At 43.9% G+C, this 18,539-nt stretch overlaps 1 protein-coding gene across 13 annotated transcripts in view; it reads left to right on the forward strand.

Moving 5' to 3' along the window:
- CALN1 (calneuron 1) overlaps positions 1–18,539 on the forward strand; it is a 544,567-nt gene that overhangs the window by 508,269 nt on the left and 17,759 nt on the right. For 12 of the 13 annotated variants that reach the window (XM_072752791.1, XM_072752802.1, XM_072752797.1 and 9 more), the window contains one exon: positions 16,519–16,675. In XM_072752791.1, coding sequence (XP_072608892.1) covers positions 16,519–16,675 — 157 coding nt within the window. Of the gene's footprint in view, positions 1–4,413; positions 4,811–16,518; positions 16,676–18,539 lie in introns of those variants that run through there. The other variant, XM_072752792.1, reaches the window with a different exon arrangement.

Consider the following 18,539-nt stretch of genomic DNA (forward strand, 5'->3'; position numbering starts at 1 on the left):
AGACGTAATGATGAAAGAACTAGGGAATAATTGGAGCGTTTTCATAAGGTCACCTTGGCTTCTGGGACCTTATTTCACAACCAGTACATAGATCCAGAAAGGTCCCAGTCCTTGCAGACTGGATGGAAGTAAAGCCAAACCTCACCCATTGTTCCACCTGAGCAGCTTTACATTCCTTATCTACATTTACAGGTGGTTGCCACCTGTCTCTTCTCCCCCCACTCCTAGCCCATCAGAAATGGCTTTCCTCTCTATCCTAAGGTCGTCACTAAGAATTACTTGACTGGGGTCATGGGTGTGGTAAAAGGAACGCTCCAGAACGAGACAAGTAATGCAATGATATTTCATCCTATTGATTTGCGGAATGCCCGATGGAAGCTGTCAAGAGAATCCTAAAAGCCTAAATGACAGTCCCTAAATGAGAAAAAAAAGCAGGTATGCTATAGTCATGAGGAGCTTATATTTCACTGTTCTCAGACAGAATTATGTGTTGGTCAACTTCAGTTTCCAGCCTGGAGCAGAGATGGATGCCATGAACCTAAATACAGAGATGAAATTGGATGTCACATCATTAATAGGCATATCAAAATTATGTCTTATATTTGTATTATCTTGCATTTTCATTAAAAGGATTTAACATTCTTATTTTATTTGATACTCCCAAAATCTCTGTGAGGTGGCTTCTTACTATTATTGTTATTATTACCTCATTATTACTATTCTTATTTTATTAGTAGTAGTATTCTTCTATATTAAATGGATAAAGAAACCCATTCCAAGCTAAGTGACCAGCCTATGGACACTCAGCTAGGGAGTGGTACAATCCATCCTCGATTACAATTCTATTAGTCTCTACATACAGGACACTTCCATCAGCCCCTGGCACAAATGCTCTGGACCCCTTTCTGTTTTATTTGCATGGGGATCCAGAGGTCTCAGCTGATTAATAGCATTTTCCAGAACTGCCACAGTAGACAACCAAGGGGTGGTTAATAGATTCTGGACTTGGAATCAGTTGAATCTTCTCTGTAACACCTGACCAGGTCACACTGGCTCTTGTGTGGGCCACAACAAAACAGAGGCTCAGGCAAGCAAAATGTATGAAGTACAAATTGCTGGGCATTTTAGAATAAAAAGAGTTTTATGCACGTAATGGCCCTATGATATAAATGACACTCTATATTTCATGGGGGAAAACTAAGGAACAGAGAAGTTTAGAAACTTTGTCTAGGTCACACAGCCACTACAATGTGACAATGTCTGGATATAAACCAAGGTCATGAGACTTTTCTCAATGTATTGCTACTGAGGACTTAGACACACACACACACACACACACACACACACGCGCGCGCGCGCACACACACACACACACACACAGGTTTTTCATTATGCCTTCCCCTTCAGAGACATCTGTCTTACATGCTCACCTTAACACTCTACATCCTATTAATAACACAAACCACTCGGAGCCTCACCACGTCCCCTTAAATTTGCAAAGGGGAATTGTGTGTGGTTTTTGTTCTTAAGAGTTGCTATGAGGACACATTTTTCCTAGGCCTCCTGCTTGATTCTGATGGTCCCACTTCTTCTTTTTCAGACATAGCAAACTTCAGACATCTCCCAGGGGTTAAGTAGAGTGGGCTCCTTATTGGGACCCTTGGCCCCTAAACTTGACAGTCCGGTAGTGTGCACCTCCGCCTGACAAACCACAGCATCCCCTGTGTTTGAACTCTCAAAGATGAGATGAGTTCTGGCCAGAGCTGAGTAGGCTTTTAGTAAATTGCCTTTTCAAACAAAAAACAAACATAAACCTTTTTATTGCGGTGCTAACAAATTACAACAAATTTTGTGGCTTAAAGAAACATAAATGTTTTCTCTTAGCATTCTGGAGATCTGAAGTCTGAAATTTGTTTCATTGGGCTAAAATCAAGGTGTCGATGGGGCTGTGTTCTTCCTAGAGGCCCTGGGGGGACACTGTTTCTTTGTCTTTTCTAGCTTCTGATGGCTGCCTGTCTTCCGGGCATGTGGCCCTTCCTGCATCTTTAATGGCACCACCACTTAATCATATTGCCTTGTCCTCTTGCATCCAACCTCCCTCGGCCTCCATCTTATAAGGACCCTTGTGAATTTTGGGTCCACCCAGAGAATCCAGGATAATCTCCCCATCTCAAGGTCCTTAACTTGGTCATATCTGCAAAGTCCCTTCTACCACATAAAAGGACAGATTTGCAAATCCTGGGATGAGGTTGTAGATATCTTTGGGCTGTTATTTAGCCTTCCACAAAACCCATGTCTAGGAGGGCCGAGAAACTCTCACAGGTTCACTCCAGTAGGACAGATCAAGCTGGTAGAAAGGTACTGAGATGAGTGATTGTTATTCAGTCTAAGGTCCAATCACCATGGCAATTGAGAGTGGGAGCACAGAGCTGTTAATGTCCTCTCCTTTGACCTATACTCAGACACCATACCTTTAATTTTACTCCAGGGCTGCACTGCAGTGCAGTGATTATATCCATTTTAAGAGGAGAAACATATTCCTGATTCTTACCATGTGACATATGACTTACAGAACAGTGTGCCCCCGCTCCCTGCCCTCCAGCACCCCCAGCCCCGTCCCCAAGCATGTGTCTACCTCGGGGCCTTGGCACTAGCCATTCCCTCTGCCTGGAGTGCAGGCTCCGCAAAGGGCCACACCACCCACCCTCACCCCATTTATGTCTCTGCCCAAATGGCCCCATCTCACGGACATGCCCCTGACATCCTCATTTGAAAGTGACCTTCTGTTCTCTTCTTTGTTTCCACACTTTAGGTGTGTCCCAACTATATTCTAAGCTCCATGAGGACGGGATTTTCTCTGTCCCCTTCCCTGATGTATCCCCAGCACCTAGAATAATGCCTACCACTTAGCAGGTTCTCAACATATATTTGTTGAATAAGTCAAAAAAAGCATACAGAGAAAATAAATATCCCAGCCACAGTCAGAGTGTGAGGTTGACCCATGGCTGTCCCCTGTCACAGGGGAACCTGGCCAGCACGTTTTAACTGCCACACTGGGGAGAACAAGGTGCACACCCCAAATCCAAGTTCAGATTAAAGCAGCAGAGGGTGTGGCCCTGGCAGAGGGAAGCAGAAGGCATGTGCTAAATCTGAAATCACAAATTCCACTCCCTTGCTTCTTATCTTCGGCTACATTATTTAACCTCTGTGAGCTCCAACATCTTCATCTGTGAAGTGGGCATGAGGTAGCCTGCACTTCCTCAGGGCAGTAACCCCTCTGAGGCTCCAGTGAGGCTGGAGCTCCATGTGCCTGGCAGAGAGGAGGCCTGCCCTACATCTGCCCTCTCCTCCTACCTGCTACCAGACCATCAAACTGGAAACTAGGCATGTGACATCCAAACAGTCTGGTCTTATTGGATATCTTGTCTCAGATCTGCAACCAGAGGACCCATTATTGGGCACAGGTCCTAAGCAAGTTCTCTATATTTACAGATTTTTTATCCAGAAAGTCACAGCCAATTAAAATGCAACCCTTTTTGACCCATACAGCAGTGAAACACATCCACTGTGGGCCTGGGTTCTGTGACGAGACAGAAGCCACGTGGAGTCTGTGGCCACGGATCCTGGCCACACCATGTCAGTACATGCACAGGGGCCAGTGTTTCCTCCAGGGCTGGGAGGCCAGTTCATGTGAGCGCGCACTGCTGTGCTGGTCTGTGTTCAGGGCCGTGCTCGGGAAGAAATACGAAGCTGGAGAGATACTCTGACTGCTTTGGAGGGTGACTGACCTCCCAACGCAGGGGGCCTGGGACAAATGAGGGCAACAAAACACATCCTGCTGCATTGCATGCTGGGTGGGAGACGGGCCCCTTTAGGGTGCCTTCTATGCTGCTCATCCAAGATGGCCTTTGAGGAGCAGCAGATGGAGAACCACTAGCTGGGAAAGGCTGGGCCCAGGGTCTGAGCTCCCTCAGGAGCGGGGGCTGGTGGGGGCACCTGCCAGGGTGCCAACCAGGGCAGGTCAAAGCAGCTCCTCGCTTCCATTCAGAATGGGGAGTCTCTTCCAGAGGGCAGAGCTTTCTCCATGCCAGCCATAGATTCTGAGCCACACGCCTGCCTGCTCTGTGAGTCTGGAAGTTAGTAGAAGCTTCCTTCTGGAATGCCAATAAATAGGCTCTGGGGTGATGATGGGTCTTCATCTTTTTTCTGAGTCACCACTGCATTCCGGGCAGTGTCTGCAGAGGCTGTGCCATGACTTACAACCCAATCCCCATGCCAACCTGAATAGATTCCTTGTAGGACCACAGAACCCAGTATATCCTTCTCTCTGTCCTCATGTCCCCACATCAAAGGTGGGGAAACCACATGAGTGAGATGGATCCATCATGGCCTAACACCTGCTCTTGCTTTCAGGGACCTCCACCAACCTCCCATTCCTTTGCTCGGCCTGCTCATCTTGTCCAGGATCCAGATGTGTCCACCCCTTTGCTCGTGGTGGGGAGGCATCTTCACAGTGAGACGTTCAGTTTCCCTTCTTCCTCCATGTGGGAAAATCTCAGAGCCAGAAAGGACTCTGGAAGTCCCCCTGGTGACAAGGGGTCTCCTGCACTTCACATCCGGACACCATTGACAGACTGATGGGAGACAGACCCATCTGGGGGGGGGGTCTGCTTATTAGATGGGAAGCTCCGTTGTCCATGGTATGGGGCCAGGCATGAAAGAGAGGCCATGGGCAGGAAATGCTGCAGATCTAATGACCTTGAGCAGCCCTGCCACATTGATCTTCGGGACACACTTAGACAATGGTTGTGTATTTATGCTGCACTGCAATAAATGGATGAGAGCATTCAATCATGCGTGTAGAACTCTGGCTGCCCAAGATCCTGTTCAGATATTCCAGATGACGGGGGGGGGGGGGGGGGGGCGGGGGCCGCCATGGCAAACTGTAAACAATTGCTCCCCAGGACTGAGAAGCTCTAACCCACAGACTTGGGCAGCTCTCTCTTGGTAGCATGATGCCGTTTGCAGATGGATGGAGAAAAGAATAGAAGTAGGCAGTGTTCCAGAGATTATTCAGCCCATCCTTCTCTCCATGCTTCTCTCTCTGTCCTCAAATTAATTTCATACCTTCTGTGATGAGTGAGTTTGGATCCACCTAAAGTCTGATCAGGGAAGCTGGGGCCTCCAGGCTCGCAGGCTCCTCACAGCACGCCCCGCAGAGGGCGGAGGGCCTGACCTTCCTGCAGCTGAGTATTTCATCTCATCAAGAATTCAGGACTTCACTGAAGACTCAGGCGCCCCCGAGGTTCTCACAGCAGGAAAATACATTCAATTACTCTGCTCCTCCACCTTGAAATGGCAGAGAATCTGAACTTGGGAGGTCCCATTGCACAGGGGCTTATCCTGGTCTGCTGTAGGATTTGGGGTTTAGGGACATTGAGTGGGCAGGGAAGGCAAGCAAGAAAAACTATGCTTGGAGTGAATGGAGGCTTCACGTTTCCTCATTCAGCAAACACTTGTCTTGCATCGGGCTGGGGCCAGGCTCTGTGGTCGGACTGACGGTAGACCCTGCGTAAGGCAGGTGCACGCCTTCAGAGCGCTGGGCATCTAGTGGCAGAGGCCCAGGAGTAGCCACAGAAGGCCCGTGGGAAGAGCAGCGATAAAGAGCCCCCGGAAGCCCGAGGCACCAGCCGGTCCCACCAACTCTTCTGTTTGTGCACCTGTTCAGAGATGACAATTCCCAGTGTCCAATGACGCAGAGTGCAGAGTGGGAGGGCCTGGCAGGTTTCCTCACCGCGGTAGACAGCCACGTGGGGGCAGCACGCCCCGGTCTCCCTTCCCTACTAGAATTCCAGGTATCTTTGTACAGACTTGAGTGAGCAGGAGAATCCCTTGGAGGCCTGTTGGATGTAGGTTGCTAGCTCCCACCCCCCAGAATCTCTGACTCAGTAGGCCCGGTGGGCGGTGGGGAGGGCTGGAGAAATTGCATTTCCAACAGTTTCCAGGCGCTGCTAGCACTGCTGGTCCAGGTAACACACTTTAGAACCTCTGTGTTAGACTATAGGAGGATGTGCAACAATCTTCCCACCTTGAGAGAACCATGCTTCCTGAGCAAGAGAGAATTTGCACCCACAAAGTGGCACCCGAGCTATGGCCCCAGGAATCAGGGATGGAGCTCGGGGTACCCACAGCTCCTGATGCTCAGCAAAAATCCCGCGACCAACCGGGCAGTGAGTGACCAAGATAGCCCACCTAGTCTCTTCTTCTGCAAGTCCTGCATTTTCTCATTCAAGTATAGATGCACAAAAACAGCAGCAACTGTAACATCAGATTAATGACAATGTAGCTTGCCTAAGGAAAAAGATACAGAGGAGGAGGTGCCTCTGAAAAGTGCATCAGGGAAGAATTGTAGGAGATTCTGTTTGATATTCTTTAATATGTTAATCTTTAAAAGCAATGCAAGAGATTTTGGATCAATTTTTAAAAAAGCAACAATAACAATCTGGGGACAAAGGGAATGGACTAAAAGAATGACAGAAGGAATCAACAACACTGCAGAAATAAAACCTTCACTGGAGAGAGTAGAAGCTGAATTATCAATGAGGAAAAATATCAATGATGTGAAATACAAAGCAAAGAGATGAAAATGATCAGGGAAAAGTTGGAAAATATGTAAACGATGGTAGAGATTTTTAGAATAATGTGTGTTCCAGAGGAAAGGACCTATTCGATGGAACAGGAGCAAGACAATAATCAAAGTGGTTGTCCCAAGACAGCAGGAGGCAGAAAATGACATTAGTGTAAACATTAAAAACCCCCTCACAAAACTCCAGCCAAGATCACTCCAAAAACATATAACAACACAGCATGGAAAACGTTTTTTAAATTCAGTGGATAATGCACTATTCCTGCTGGTGTCCAGGAAGAAAAAAGAAATGATCATCCAAGTAAAAACTTAGGCCACCATCTGATCTCTTTGCTTCCCCCCCCCCCCCCCCGCCATACTAACCAATAGAAGATCCAGAGGAGTTTCAACAGAGCTTGCAGGGGAAGATTTGTGTGATTCTAGAATTTCATACTAAGCTAAGTTTTCTGTTATAGGAGATGGTGGGAACAACGTATTATCAGATTATAAGAACTCGGAAAATGTGTTCACAAATGCTTCATTATCAAACTATTTTTAAAAGTCCTCTTAGTAGATATTTGGCTGAAAATCAGGTACTCAGGGTTGGGACCATCATAGAAAAATAAATGAAAAAAAATAATAAATGAGTATTGAAATCAAATACAATGAAATGGCAGCAGCTGTTATAAATTCTGTTGTAAAATTAAATGTAGAAACCAAACACTATTCTAGAAAATGCACATGGTAGGAAATGTGTCATAATAAATCTCCAATTTAACTTAACCAAGACTGTAAAGTGTTGGATAAGAGGTTAGAAATAAAGATATTATAAACTTTCTTATCATGTACAAGGGAAGATGAGAAAATGCAATTTAATTTCTTCAATTTGATATATAAGTAATTATAGCTTAAGTAATGCACTTGATAAATGGAAAGATATCCCCCAGTATAACCAAAACTAGGATAACTGTAGGTTAGGGGTTTTATTTTTTATTTTTTGCAAAAGACAAAAAGCAAGGAAACTATAGATAAAGCTGAAGTCTAGAAAGCAGAGGATGAAATAAGAAGAGTACAGCCAAAAATGTTTATGAAATAGAAAAATGTAATTAGCCTCCACCATGGGAAGGCAAAGAATCTGAAGTTAGATTTTTTTAAAAATCCAACTCAATTCTCTTTACAAGACACATACTTTTTAAAAGAGACATGTATTGGGGGCATCTGGGTTGCTCAGTCAGTTGAAGTATCCATCTCTTGATTTCGGCTCAGGTCATGATCCTAGGGTCCTGGGATGGAGCCCACATTGGGCTCTACACTCAGCATGGAGTCTGCCTAAGATTCTCTCTCAGCTACTCCCTCTGCCCCTCCCCCATCTAAAAAAATTTAATAATAAAATAAAAATAAAGAGACATGTATTTAATACAACACAGAAAGTTTAAGAACCAAAAAGAAGACAAGAATTTAGCAGAAAATCCATTCAAAAAGAAAACAAGCATAGCCATACTGATGTAAAAACAGATTTTTTTTTTTTTCAAATAGAAGGCACTTAAATTTTTAGAAAATTATTTTGGACTATATATGCCTGAGAAATTTAATATCATTTGATAGCATGGGTGATCTGAAAAGTAATTTGATATGTCTTGAAACTTAGGGCTTCTAGGTTTTTGTTTTTAAATTTTTATTTATTCTTAACATGCATCGTATTAGGTCCAGGTGTACAATATAGCGATTCAACAATTCTATACAGTACTTGGTGCTCATCATGATAAATGTACTCTTTAATCCCCATCACCTATTTCACCCATCTCCCCACCTGCCTCCCCTCTGGCAACCACCCATTTGTTCCCTATTTAAGAGTCTGTGGGGCGGGGGTGTTTACTGGTCTTTTTTTTTTTTTTTTGGCACTTGAATATTTTTTTAATGACTGGTTGTGTATATTGATAAAAGGTATAGTACAATCCTATACCTGACTCCCATGTGTGGGTTTTTTCCCCACACTACCAAGCAATTCTCCAACACTAACTAGCTGAGTGTCCTACAATCCAACTCCATTCCAACCTTATCTACCTGGAGACAATATCAGATTCTAGAAATTGAGGATTCAATCCCACAAGACTGCCCTCCACTTCAGCACTTCAGACTCCTTCACAAATATTAGCAGATTGAATCCAGCCATGTAGCCTTTTTTTTTTTTTTTTTTTTTATAGCCAATAATACATCTGGAAGCTTGGCATCTCTTGGAACTATTCTCCCATTATAAATAAAACTTGAAAACTTAAAAAAAAAAATTCAATCCCACAAGACTGCCCTCCACTTCAGCTGCCAACTGCAAGTCCAGTTTGTTACCTGTACTTCTGACTGGCTGCCTATAAGTCAAAGATTCCCAGGACATCCTTTTTTGGGTTCCATTAATTTGCTAGAGTGGCTTACAGAACTCCGGAAACCAGTTTACTCACAGATTACTGGTTTACTGCAAAGGATATTAAAGGACACAGATCAATGGCCAGATAAAGATATACAGGGGATGAGGTCCCAAACAAAGGAGCTCTGTCCTCATGGAGTTTGGGGCCTGGCACAGTGACACATGGAAGTGTCCTGGTTCACTAAGCTACAAGCTCTCTAAATCCCCTCCTTTTGGGTTTTTATGGGGGCTTCATAACAATGAAGGCACAATTGATTAAAACGTTGGCCATTGCTGAATGAGTCAACCTCCAACCCCTTTCTCCTCCCTGGAAATCAGGGGATGGGACTAAAAGTTAGGACCCTGTATACATGATTGGTTCCCCTGGCAACCAGCTTTCCATCTTAGGAATTTCCAAAAGTCACCTCACTAACAAACTCAGCTGGGGTTGAAAGGGACTTGTGAATAACAAAATACCCATGTATGGCTGGAGAGCAGTTGCAGGAACTGAGGCCAAGAGACCAAATATTGTAACAAAAGATGCTCCCATTGCTCTTATCACTTCGGAAATTCCAAGGGTTTTGGGAGCTGTGAGCCAGAAACCAGGAACAATAAATGGAAGATGAAAACTATACGTTTACGATAAATCACAGTATACACACTGCCCATTCTGTAACGGAGGGTATAACCTGTTTATCCTGATGTCCGCCCAATGCCTTTTCATACTCCATACCCTCTCCCTTGGTCTTGGCATCCTTTCTGATGACTTTTATTATCATCTGTATGCAAATGACTTCCAAGGCTATATCATTAGCCCATATCTAGATATCCTCCTGGGCTATTCTGTGGGGCTGTCCCTCAGGGGCCTCCAGGGCACGCATCCAGAATTCACCTGGTCTCCTTTCTGTCTAGGCCTGTTCTTTCTCTGTTCCCATCCAGCTGAACATAAAACATAGGGCGTCATCCTGATTGGCTCATTCTCCTTCATGCTCCACACACAATGAATCATTAAGGCTTGCCAATCACAGTCTTAACGTGGCTCTCTTGCATGGTTCTTCATTCTCTCAGTCACCATAGCCCAGTGTTAAAAAATGATTGAAGATGACAATTTAGGTGATGAAAGAAAACTTTCACACTTTATGAAGCAGACAGTTTGCATTCGGAGAACTGCAAAATGGGGTGGGAGACAGGAAGGTTTTTTAGGATCACGCATAAAGAGCAAGGAAGAGAAAAACAGAAAATATCTGATTGCCTGGGGACACACAGTCAGCCTTGTTTGGGGTGACAAGGCCCAGCATTAGCTTGGTGTTGGGGAATTGACTGACTGGACACACTGCACTTCTCAAGAGGAACATTTACAAGGACACAAAATTTATCTAAATTTTTATTTGCTGATGTGGCACCTCAGGAGTGGTTTCCTCCTGGGCCTAGAACTGTAGGTTTCTAAACCTATCGCTTCAATGGAGTCCTATCTCATCATCTTGCCCCTTGTATACCGAGGATAATCTTTCTCAAGCTGAAACTCAATGAAATAATTTCTCCAGTAAAACTCCTTTAGGGGCACACCATTCTGCCCAAAAGATAAAACAAAGCTCCATTACTCAAAAAACTTAACCTAGAATTACTGTATAACTCATCAATTCCAGTTCTGGATGGTATCTACCCGAGAAAACAGAGCAAGGACAAGCAAGATCAGATATTTGCACTGATGTTTGTAGTAGCATTATTCACAGTAGCCGCAAGGTGGAAGCAACACAGTCGAACCAAAGTGAAATTAGCCAATCACAAAAGGATAAACACTGTATGATTCCACTTATATGAGGTATCAGATTCATATTAGACTATCTACAGAAAGTAGAATGGTGGTTGCCAGGAGTTAGGGGAGCAGAGAAAGGGATGGGGACATAGTGTTGAATGGATGTGGAGTTTCAGTTTAGGAAGATGAAAAAAGTTCTGGAGTTGGTTGATGGTGACAGTTACACAACAATGTGAATGTACTTCATGTCACAGAATTTACTGATTATCATCCTTCCCACAGATCTCTCCTCATCTCCCACCATCTTCTACTGTTCCCAGCCCTCATAAGAACTCAATCTATGTCCATTCATGGAACATGTCAGCTTTCACACCCTAGGTCTTGGTATAACCGTGAATTGTGGCCATCATGTCCTTCCCCCTTCCCTTCCCCTTGCCCTCCTCCCATTCCCACTCACCTGGCAAATCTTCTTCCTCTAGGTCTCAGGTTGCATGCCTGTCCTACAGGAAGCCGCCTAGAACCTGCTGCCTTTCCCAGGGGTTCCCAGGCCATCCTGTGCTCCTACTTGTCATGGCTCATAACACGTTGAATTAAATCACTTATTGGCTTGTCCTTGGAGAGCAAGATTCAGGTCTTGCTCACCTTCACATCTCCATCAGTGTCTGGCATGGAGTTAGCCTCAGTAACTATTTATTGAGTTAGGAAATCAATCTTTTGTGCACTAAGGACTAGCCTCATTTAAGAAATATTAGGATTGTAGGATATAGTTCTCTTCATAGACTTTAATGCGTTACTCATGGTCTTTGACAAATCAAGCAGTCCCCAGAGAATAAGGTTATAGGAGAGAACAGATTATAATTATAAGGCTACGTAATATAATTAATGAAGATAAATATGTTTGTGTTATTGACCCTGCAGAGATATCATGATGGAAAACTCCTTATGTTCCTAGAAACTAACAGATGTACAGGCTGCATTCTTTAACCATGATCCACGACAAACAGAATAAAGCAGCAAAAACCAAACCTAGAAGAAAGAAAAACAAGTAGGATTATAAATACAAAATGAGATATAAGAAGTACTGAGGGAAAATTAAAACTGTGGTACTAGTGTGTATAGTTACATGATAATTTTTTGGCTGGTTTTCTGAAAAAAAAAAACATAATTCCAAAATTGACTCGAGAAAAATTAAAAAGTTATGGGACTGATAATCATGGAAGGAATACTTTTTGGCATAGTGATGTCTTTCAAACTTGTAAAAGAGATTTATTCTCACAATATAGAAAACTTGGAATCCTACATAATTAATTTTGCTATTAACTATTAGTATCCTGTCATTAAAAGATGACCCAGATGGCTGAATAGAAGAGAGATTTCTGGAATCTGCATCTTGCCTTCACTTTGTAATACTCTGGCTGATTCTTTTAACCTAATTTCTGATTTTCAGTGAATTTTCAGCTGGTTACCGTTTCTTCAGGTCTTCCAGCCCTTCAGCTGGTCTTCCAGGAAAATGCTTACTCATTTTCTCAGTCTCTTTGATTTTGTCACTTTTTACCTTTGATCATGGCACACTGGGTGGGTGACCAAATTTTCTCATCTGTGACATCTATCACCCTCACCATGCATTTTGCCAGCCTTCTCCCAGCACCCTGGCTAACAACCACATGTTCCTCTATCAGATCTAAGGAGCCATTAGACCATAGGTCAACCCTAAGTATGTGTCATAATTCACTGTATAGTCAGTAAACTCTCAGGCAGAAAACAAAGCCACTTCATACCTCCACTTCAGTTATTCTTACTTACATAAATGGCTTTGAACTTGAGTCATTTAGATTTCCAGCAAACTTTAGTATCACCATTTCATCTGTTAGAATAAAGACATATTTAAAGCAGGTAAGGATTGCTTACAAAGAGAGAGAAAGAAAGATGTCTAGAACTTTCTTTCACTGTGACCAGACTAATTTAAAATATTATCTGTATTCATTCTTGGCCAAGTTACACTGCTGAAATCCCAAAGTTTTTATGACCAACATAAGGGTTTATTTCTCTCAAATCACATGCCCTTTGTGAGTTAGCTCCACATTGTATTCATTCTAGGAGCCAGAATAAAGGAGTAGCCCCTATTTGGTGTAGGTGTTCTTGTAACAGAAGGGAGAAAGAAATGGTAGGAGACAAGATGGCTTTGAGACTTCTCTTTGGACATCCATCACTTTCATATATGACTTTCACTGGCATTTAATTGGCTGAAGCCTAACGTCAGGGGGGCAGGGAAATAGAATCTTCTCACAGGGAGGGGAAAGAAATAATTGGAAATAATAAAACCTATTACAGCCCACACTCTTGCTCACAGATTTTCATTTTCCTTCCTTCAGGCACAAAATATACTCCTCCATCCACAAGGGAAATACAAGCTCCATCCAATGATAACATATAGACTCCAGATCTAGAATCTCATGATATACATTAAATCTGGGTGTGGCTTGGGGCACCTGGGTGGCTCAGTCGGTTAAGCCTCTGCCTTCAGCTCAGGTCATGATCTCAGGGTCCTGGGATGGAGCCCCATGTCGGGCTCCCTGCTCAGCATGGAGTCTGTTTCTCCTTCTGCCCCTCCACCCCAGTCATGCTGTGCGTGTGTGTGTGTGTGTGTGTGTGTGTGTGTGTCTCAATCTTAAATAAACAAATCTTTTTAAAAATGTGGGTATGGCTCCTCCTGAACTGGAGACATATAAACTGAAAAAACAAATCCCCCTACTCTCCCCTTCCTGCTCCCCACCCCCATCACAATACACACACTCAACATTTAAGAAGGGAACAGACTCAGGCTAACCACCCGAAAAAATCCCATCCAGAAAGACAAAAAATGAAGACACATCACAGTCAAAGGCTTGGCGCAATTCTGAAATCTTGTTAAACAGACTTCGGGGTGAGGAATCTTCCTTGACCAGACCCTAAGTTTTGCTTCCTGAAACTGCTCTTGAGTCCATACATGATTTCAAGCATGGCTCCCAGCTTCACCATCTCGGAGATCCATCCTTTGCACTAGTCGACCAGTACTCATCTGATGAGGGTTCTGGAAAATATGCCTTGCTTGGGGCCTGTGTAGCTTATTCTCCTAATGGCTTGTGGCCATAAAAGGTTGGAAGCCCAAAGATCATTTTAAGTTTTGAATAGTCACCGAGTCTTTTAATTCTAGGCTGTTGGCTCTTGCCCAGTACAGCTCTCTCAAAAACTTAGTCATTTTTTAAAATCTATTTGATTTCAATTGTCTGTTGCTAATAGCCACATCCACAATTATTTTGAGACATAACTCTCTCTAAACTTAATAACCAGCTTCCTTGGAGAGTCACTTAACATATTCAGAGGTTTTAATAAGCAACGCTTAGATTTGTTTTGTTATTTATAGCATTTCTGGGTTTTATCTCTTTCTAGTTGAAAATGAGAAACAATTGCTTCTTTCCATTCTGTAAGACCAGGAATTTTTGAGTTGTCTCTATTCTTGGCTTGCAAACCAACAAATTCTTTCCTGAACTCATCTCGCTTTTTTTTCTCTTTTTAAAAAATTGCGAGAGAATTTACACATAACATTACATTAGCTTTATACGTATAAGAATGATTGTATATATTGCAAAATGACCATCACAAAAAATGTTAATTAACATCCATCCTCACACATAATTACACGCTTTTTGCCTTCTAATGAGAACCTTTAGGACCTACTGTCTTAGTTTCAAATATGCAATACAGTGTTATTAACTGTAGTCACCATGCTGTATGTTAGATCCCCAGAATTTATTTATTTTATAACTGAAAGTGTCTACCTTTTGACCCCCTTCAGTCATTTCACCCACCATCCACCCTCCGCCCAAATCTGGCAACCAGCAATCTTTGAGTTCAGGGTTTTGTTTGTTTGGTTGCTTGTTTTTAGATTCCATATATAAGTGAAATCATATAATATTTGTCTTTCTCCGTGTTATTTCTTTCACTCTGAACTCACCTCTTTCTTGTGGCACCTTGTCAGATACAACCAGTTGAAACCATGCTGTTCCCCAAACTTATTACCTAAAGCCACAAGCTCATTCAATATGTACCTGTCCTTTTAGTCATCATAGGCAATGACTTACCAAATGTGTTTCTGCATAGCATTCATGGGTTTTTATCTTTCCAGCCTCTGATAACATTTTTCTCATTTCTCACTTGGTCCTGGACCATCAGATTTTAGAATGTTTGTTTTGGTAGCCTCACTTCTGCGTATTAATTCTTGTGCTATTGACTTAAACCAAGTTAGGAAACAAGCCCAAAATCTCTATGGCTGATAACAACAGATGGCATTTCTTATTCACATTACTTATCCTTTATCAGCTATCTGCAGATCTTCTCCACTTTATCCTTACTCTGGGGCCCAGACAGAAGGAACAGCCCCCAGGTGAGGCATGCTGTCGTCACAGCAGAGGGGAAAAAGCACATGCTGGAATCGCCTAGTGGCCCTTAAAGCTTTTATTTTTTTATTTTTTACTTTTTTTAAAATTTATTTATGATAGTCACACACACACACAGAGAGAGAGGCAGAGACACAGGCAGAGGGAGAAGCAGGCTCCATGCACCGGGAGCCCGACATGGGATTCGATCCCGGGTCTCCAGGATCGTGCCCTGGGCCAAAGGCAGGCGCTAAACCGCTGCGCCACCCAGGGATCCCCCTTAAAGCTTTTAATTGGATGTGGTATATGTGACTTCTACTCACATTCATTGGCCAAGAAAGTGATATGACCAAATTTGATAGAAATGGAGTGGGAGAGTATAGTCCTCTTCCTAGGACAAGAGGACCATACCTGGGGATGCTACACCTGCCCTTTAGCTTCTCTTCCTCATAAACATGGCATTGAACTTGAATTTTATCTTGTTAGAACAAGATACATATTTTCTTTAAAGATTTATATATTTATTTTAGAGAGAGAGTGGAAGGGGGAGCAGAGTGAGAGAGAGAAGCAGACTCTGTGCTAAGCAGGAAGCCCAAAGCAGGGCTTGATCTCATGACCCTGAGATCACTACCTGAGTGGAAACCGAGAGTCAGATGCTCAATCGACTGAGCCACCCAGGAGCCCCAAACAAGATACATATTTAAAGCAATATGGGGGAGCACCTGGGTGGCTCAGCAGTTGAGCATCTGCCTTTTGGCCCAGGGCGTGATCCCTGTCCTGGGATCGAGTCCCACATCGAGCTCTCTGCGGGGAGCTTGCTTCTCCCTCTGCCTATGTCTCTGCCTCTCTCTCTCTCTCTCTTTCTCTCTCTCTTTGTGTCTTGCATGAATAAATTAATAAAATATCTTTAAAAAAATAAAGCAAGATGGGAATGGCTGGCTCCTTGGGAGATATATCATCTTTAGAGACATGTGCATTGTCTGAAGTATGACACAACTCCAAAGGATGTGAGGTGCACAGGGTGTGCAGAGGGGACAGCAGATAGCTGGATGAGTAGGAAGCCAAACTAGCAGGTGGCATTTTTTCCTCCAGGACTCTCAGTTGAAGGGCTATGTTGCACTCACTGTATTCCCGTAAGTCCCTCCAAGTTCACAAGTATGCATGGAGCTGAACATGATAGAAAACCCACTCACCTGCTACCCAGGAAAGCTGAGAGAAGCTTCAGCAGACCAACTTTGGGGCGTTAGGGCTTGTTGGTCATGCCCCAAGCTGGGTTCTCACCCCTGTGTGCCCGAGACCTTCTCACTCCTCTCTGTCCCCACAGTTCGACATGCAGAGGATAACTCTGGAGGAGTTGAAGCACATTCTCTACCACGCCTTCCGGGACCACTTAACAATGAAGGACATTGAGAACATCATCATCAATGAGGAGGAGAGCCTGCAGGAGACATCGGAGAACTGTCAAACAGAGTTTGAGGGAGGTAGGTACCCATGCTCCTGCTTCTTACCTGCTTGGGGCTCAGCCCACGCCACCACATCTATCACTGATGGAAAATGTGTTTACAGTCAGGGCTGCAGTACCTTGGACTGGAGCCAAGAATCCAAGACTGACGTTACCAGATCCTTCTGCAAAGATGCAGCAGGTTATTAATTGTGTTCCTTTTTTTCCCCAAATTCTGCATTTTGGCAGGACCCCTAGTGACCCTGTGTTTCCTCCAGTGATTCTCTGAGGTCTGTGATTAGATGTGCCATTTGTTATGTTTGCCTTTTCTTGCTGGAGGCCCCACAGAGTGCTACAAACAGCCTGTTTATCCTGACAGCAAATGTGGATTGAGTCCAGTGGCTGCGTGACCTTGGCCACTAGGGGTGCGTTCTCGGGGGGGCATATCCCTACCCATAAGCATCAGGATAATTACACTGACTTCTCAGGACCAGAAATGGTTTACCTCTGTGCTCTCCTCCCTGAAGGTGCTGTTCAGAAAGAGCTCCATTCATGAAAGGACTCTCATGACCTTAACATGGAGTTTCAGAAGAAATAAGGTTGCCTTGGGGCCAAAATATAGACCCATGAGAAGCCCTTTTTGGGGGGGCTCAGGAAAGAAAACTTAAGAAGAGAAAACCTCCTACCTAATTTACTAATTAGTAGAAAGTTCCAGGAAAGCTAACTAATTGAATCCCTCCTTCCAACTTTGAAAACTAGAATCGCTTTAACAACTCTGATGCAAAGAAAAAAAAAAATTGAAATTACATTAAAGCAGGCTATCAGGCTACCTGCAATTCTTAACTCGTTCGGTGCTGAGATTTCTTAAAGAGAGCAAACTATTATTTCTATTCTTTCTTTCTGAACACTAAACAAATCCATGTACACAGTCGGTAAGCTGTCAAATAGCCACCAGAATGGCATTCGGCTGCCTGGTCTTGGAGTTGCCGCATTGGAGCTGGCTGAGCACTGTGGCCAAGAGTCTTCTCTGGGTGAAGTCAGTCTAGGCAGCCACAGTGGTTCCTTCAGACCTGGCCTCCCGTGGGTCCTGCCTGGATGCACCATGTGCAGGATCAAAAGCCATGACAAGAGAAAATAGGAGGAGACGCTTCTACTCAGAGGTGATAAATGAAATTAATCCAAGCCAGGGAAATAGGGAGTGGTGGGCGGGAATGGGGGTAAACCTGACAGCAATGCCCCTTCTAAAGACATCCAAATTTAAATTTTTTGAAAATGCTATGAATGGCAAGCATGAGCCAGTGGTGGTCCAGAGGCCACCTTGGTCAGCCCCCACGAGACACCCAAGCTGCAGCATGAATGGCTGTATTTGTAGTTGGAGCCACACAGGAGCAGAATGGGCACCACCAAGGCCATTTGCAGCAGGACAGGCCTGGAGACTGGGTGGGTACAGGGGCGGGGAGGCAGAGATGGGACAAGAATGTGGGTAAGTTCTCCTCGGCCTCCCCAGTCGTTCAGTCCCATCAGTCTCGTTCCTCCCTGATGGCAGACTGTGAGTTCAAGCAGTGGAAGCACCTGGGCCTCCAACCCCCCACTGTCAGCGACACTCTTGAAGTGGGTGGGAAGAGTATTTCTGGGCGTTTTGTTTTCCACAAGAGCCTTTGTTTATGGATCACTGTTTTGTGCAGAGAAATGTCACAAGTCTTAGTAATTTGGGAAAGGTCAGACTGCAAGGGGAAATAATCTGAACTCTAAGCAATGCCTTTTTATTATTCAAAAGCTCATACATTAATAAACTAAGTGACTGAGAAAGAGATTTCCAAATAGAAATCTTACCGAGTCTGCTTTAATTGATTCAGATGAATAACATCGGCAACAGCTACCATGGGGCGGGGGTGGGGGCACTG

Source organism: Vulpes vulpes, chromosome 3 (assembly GCF_048418805.1).
Source record: "Vulpes vulpes isolate BD-2025 chromosome 3, VulVul3, whole genome shotgun sequence".
NCBI lineage: Eukaryota > Metazoa > Chordata > Mammalia > Carnivora > Canidae > Vulpes > Vulpes vulpes.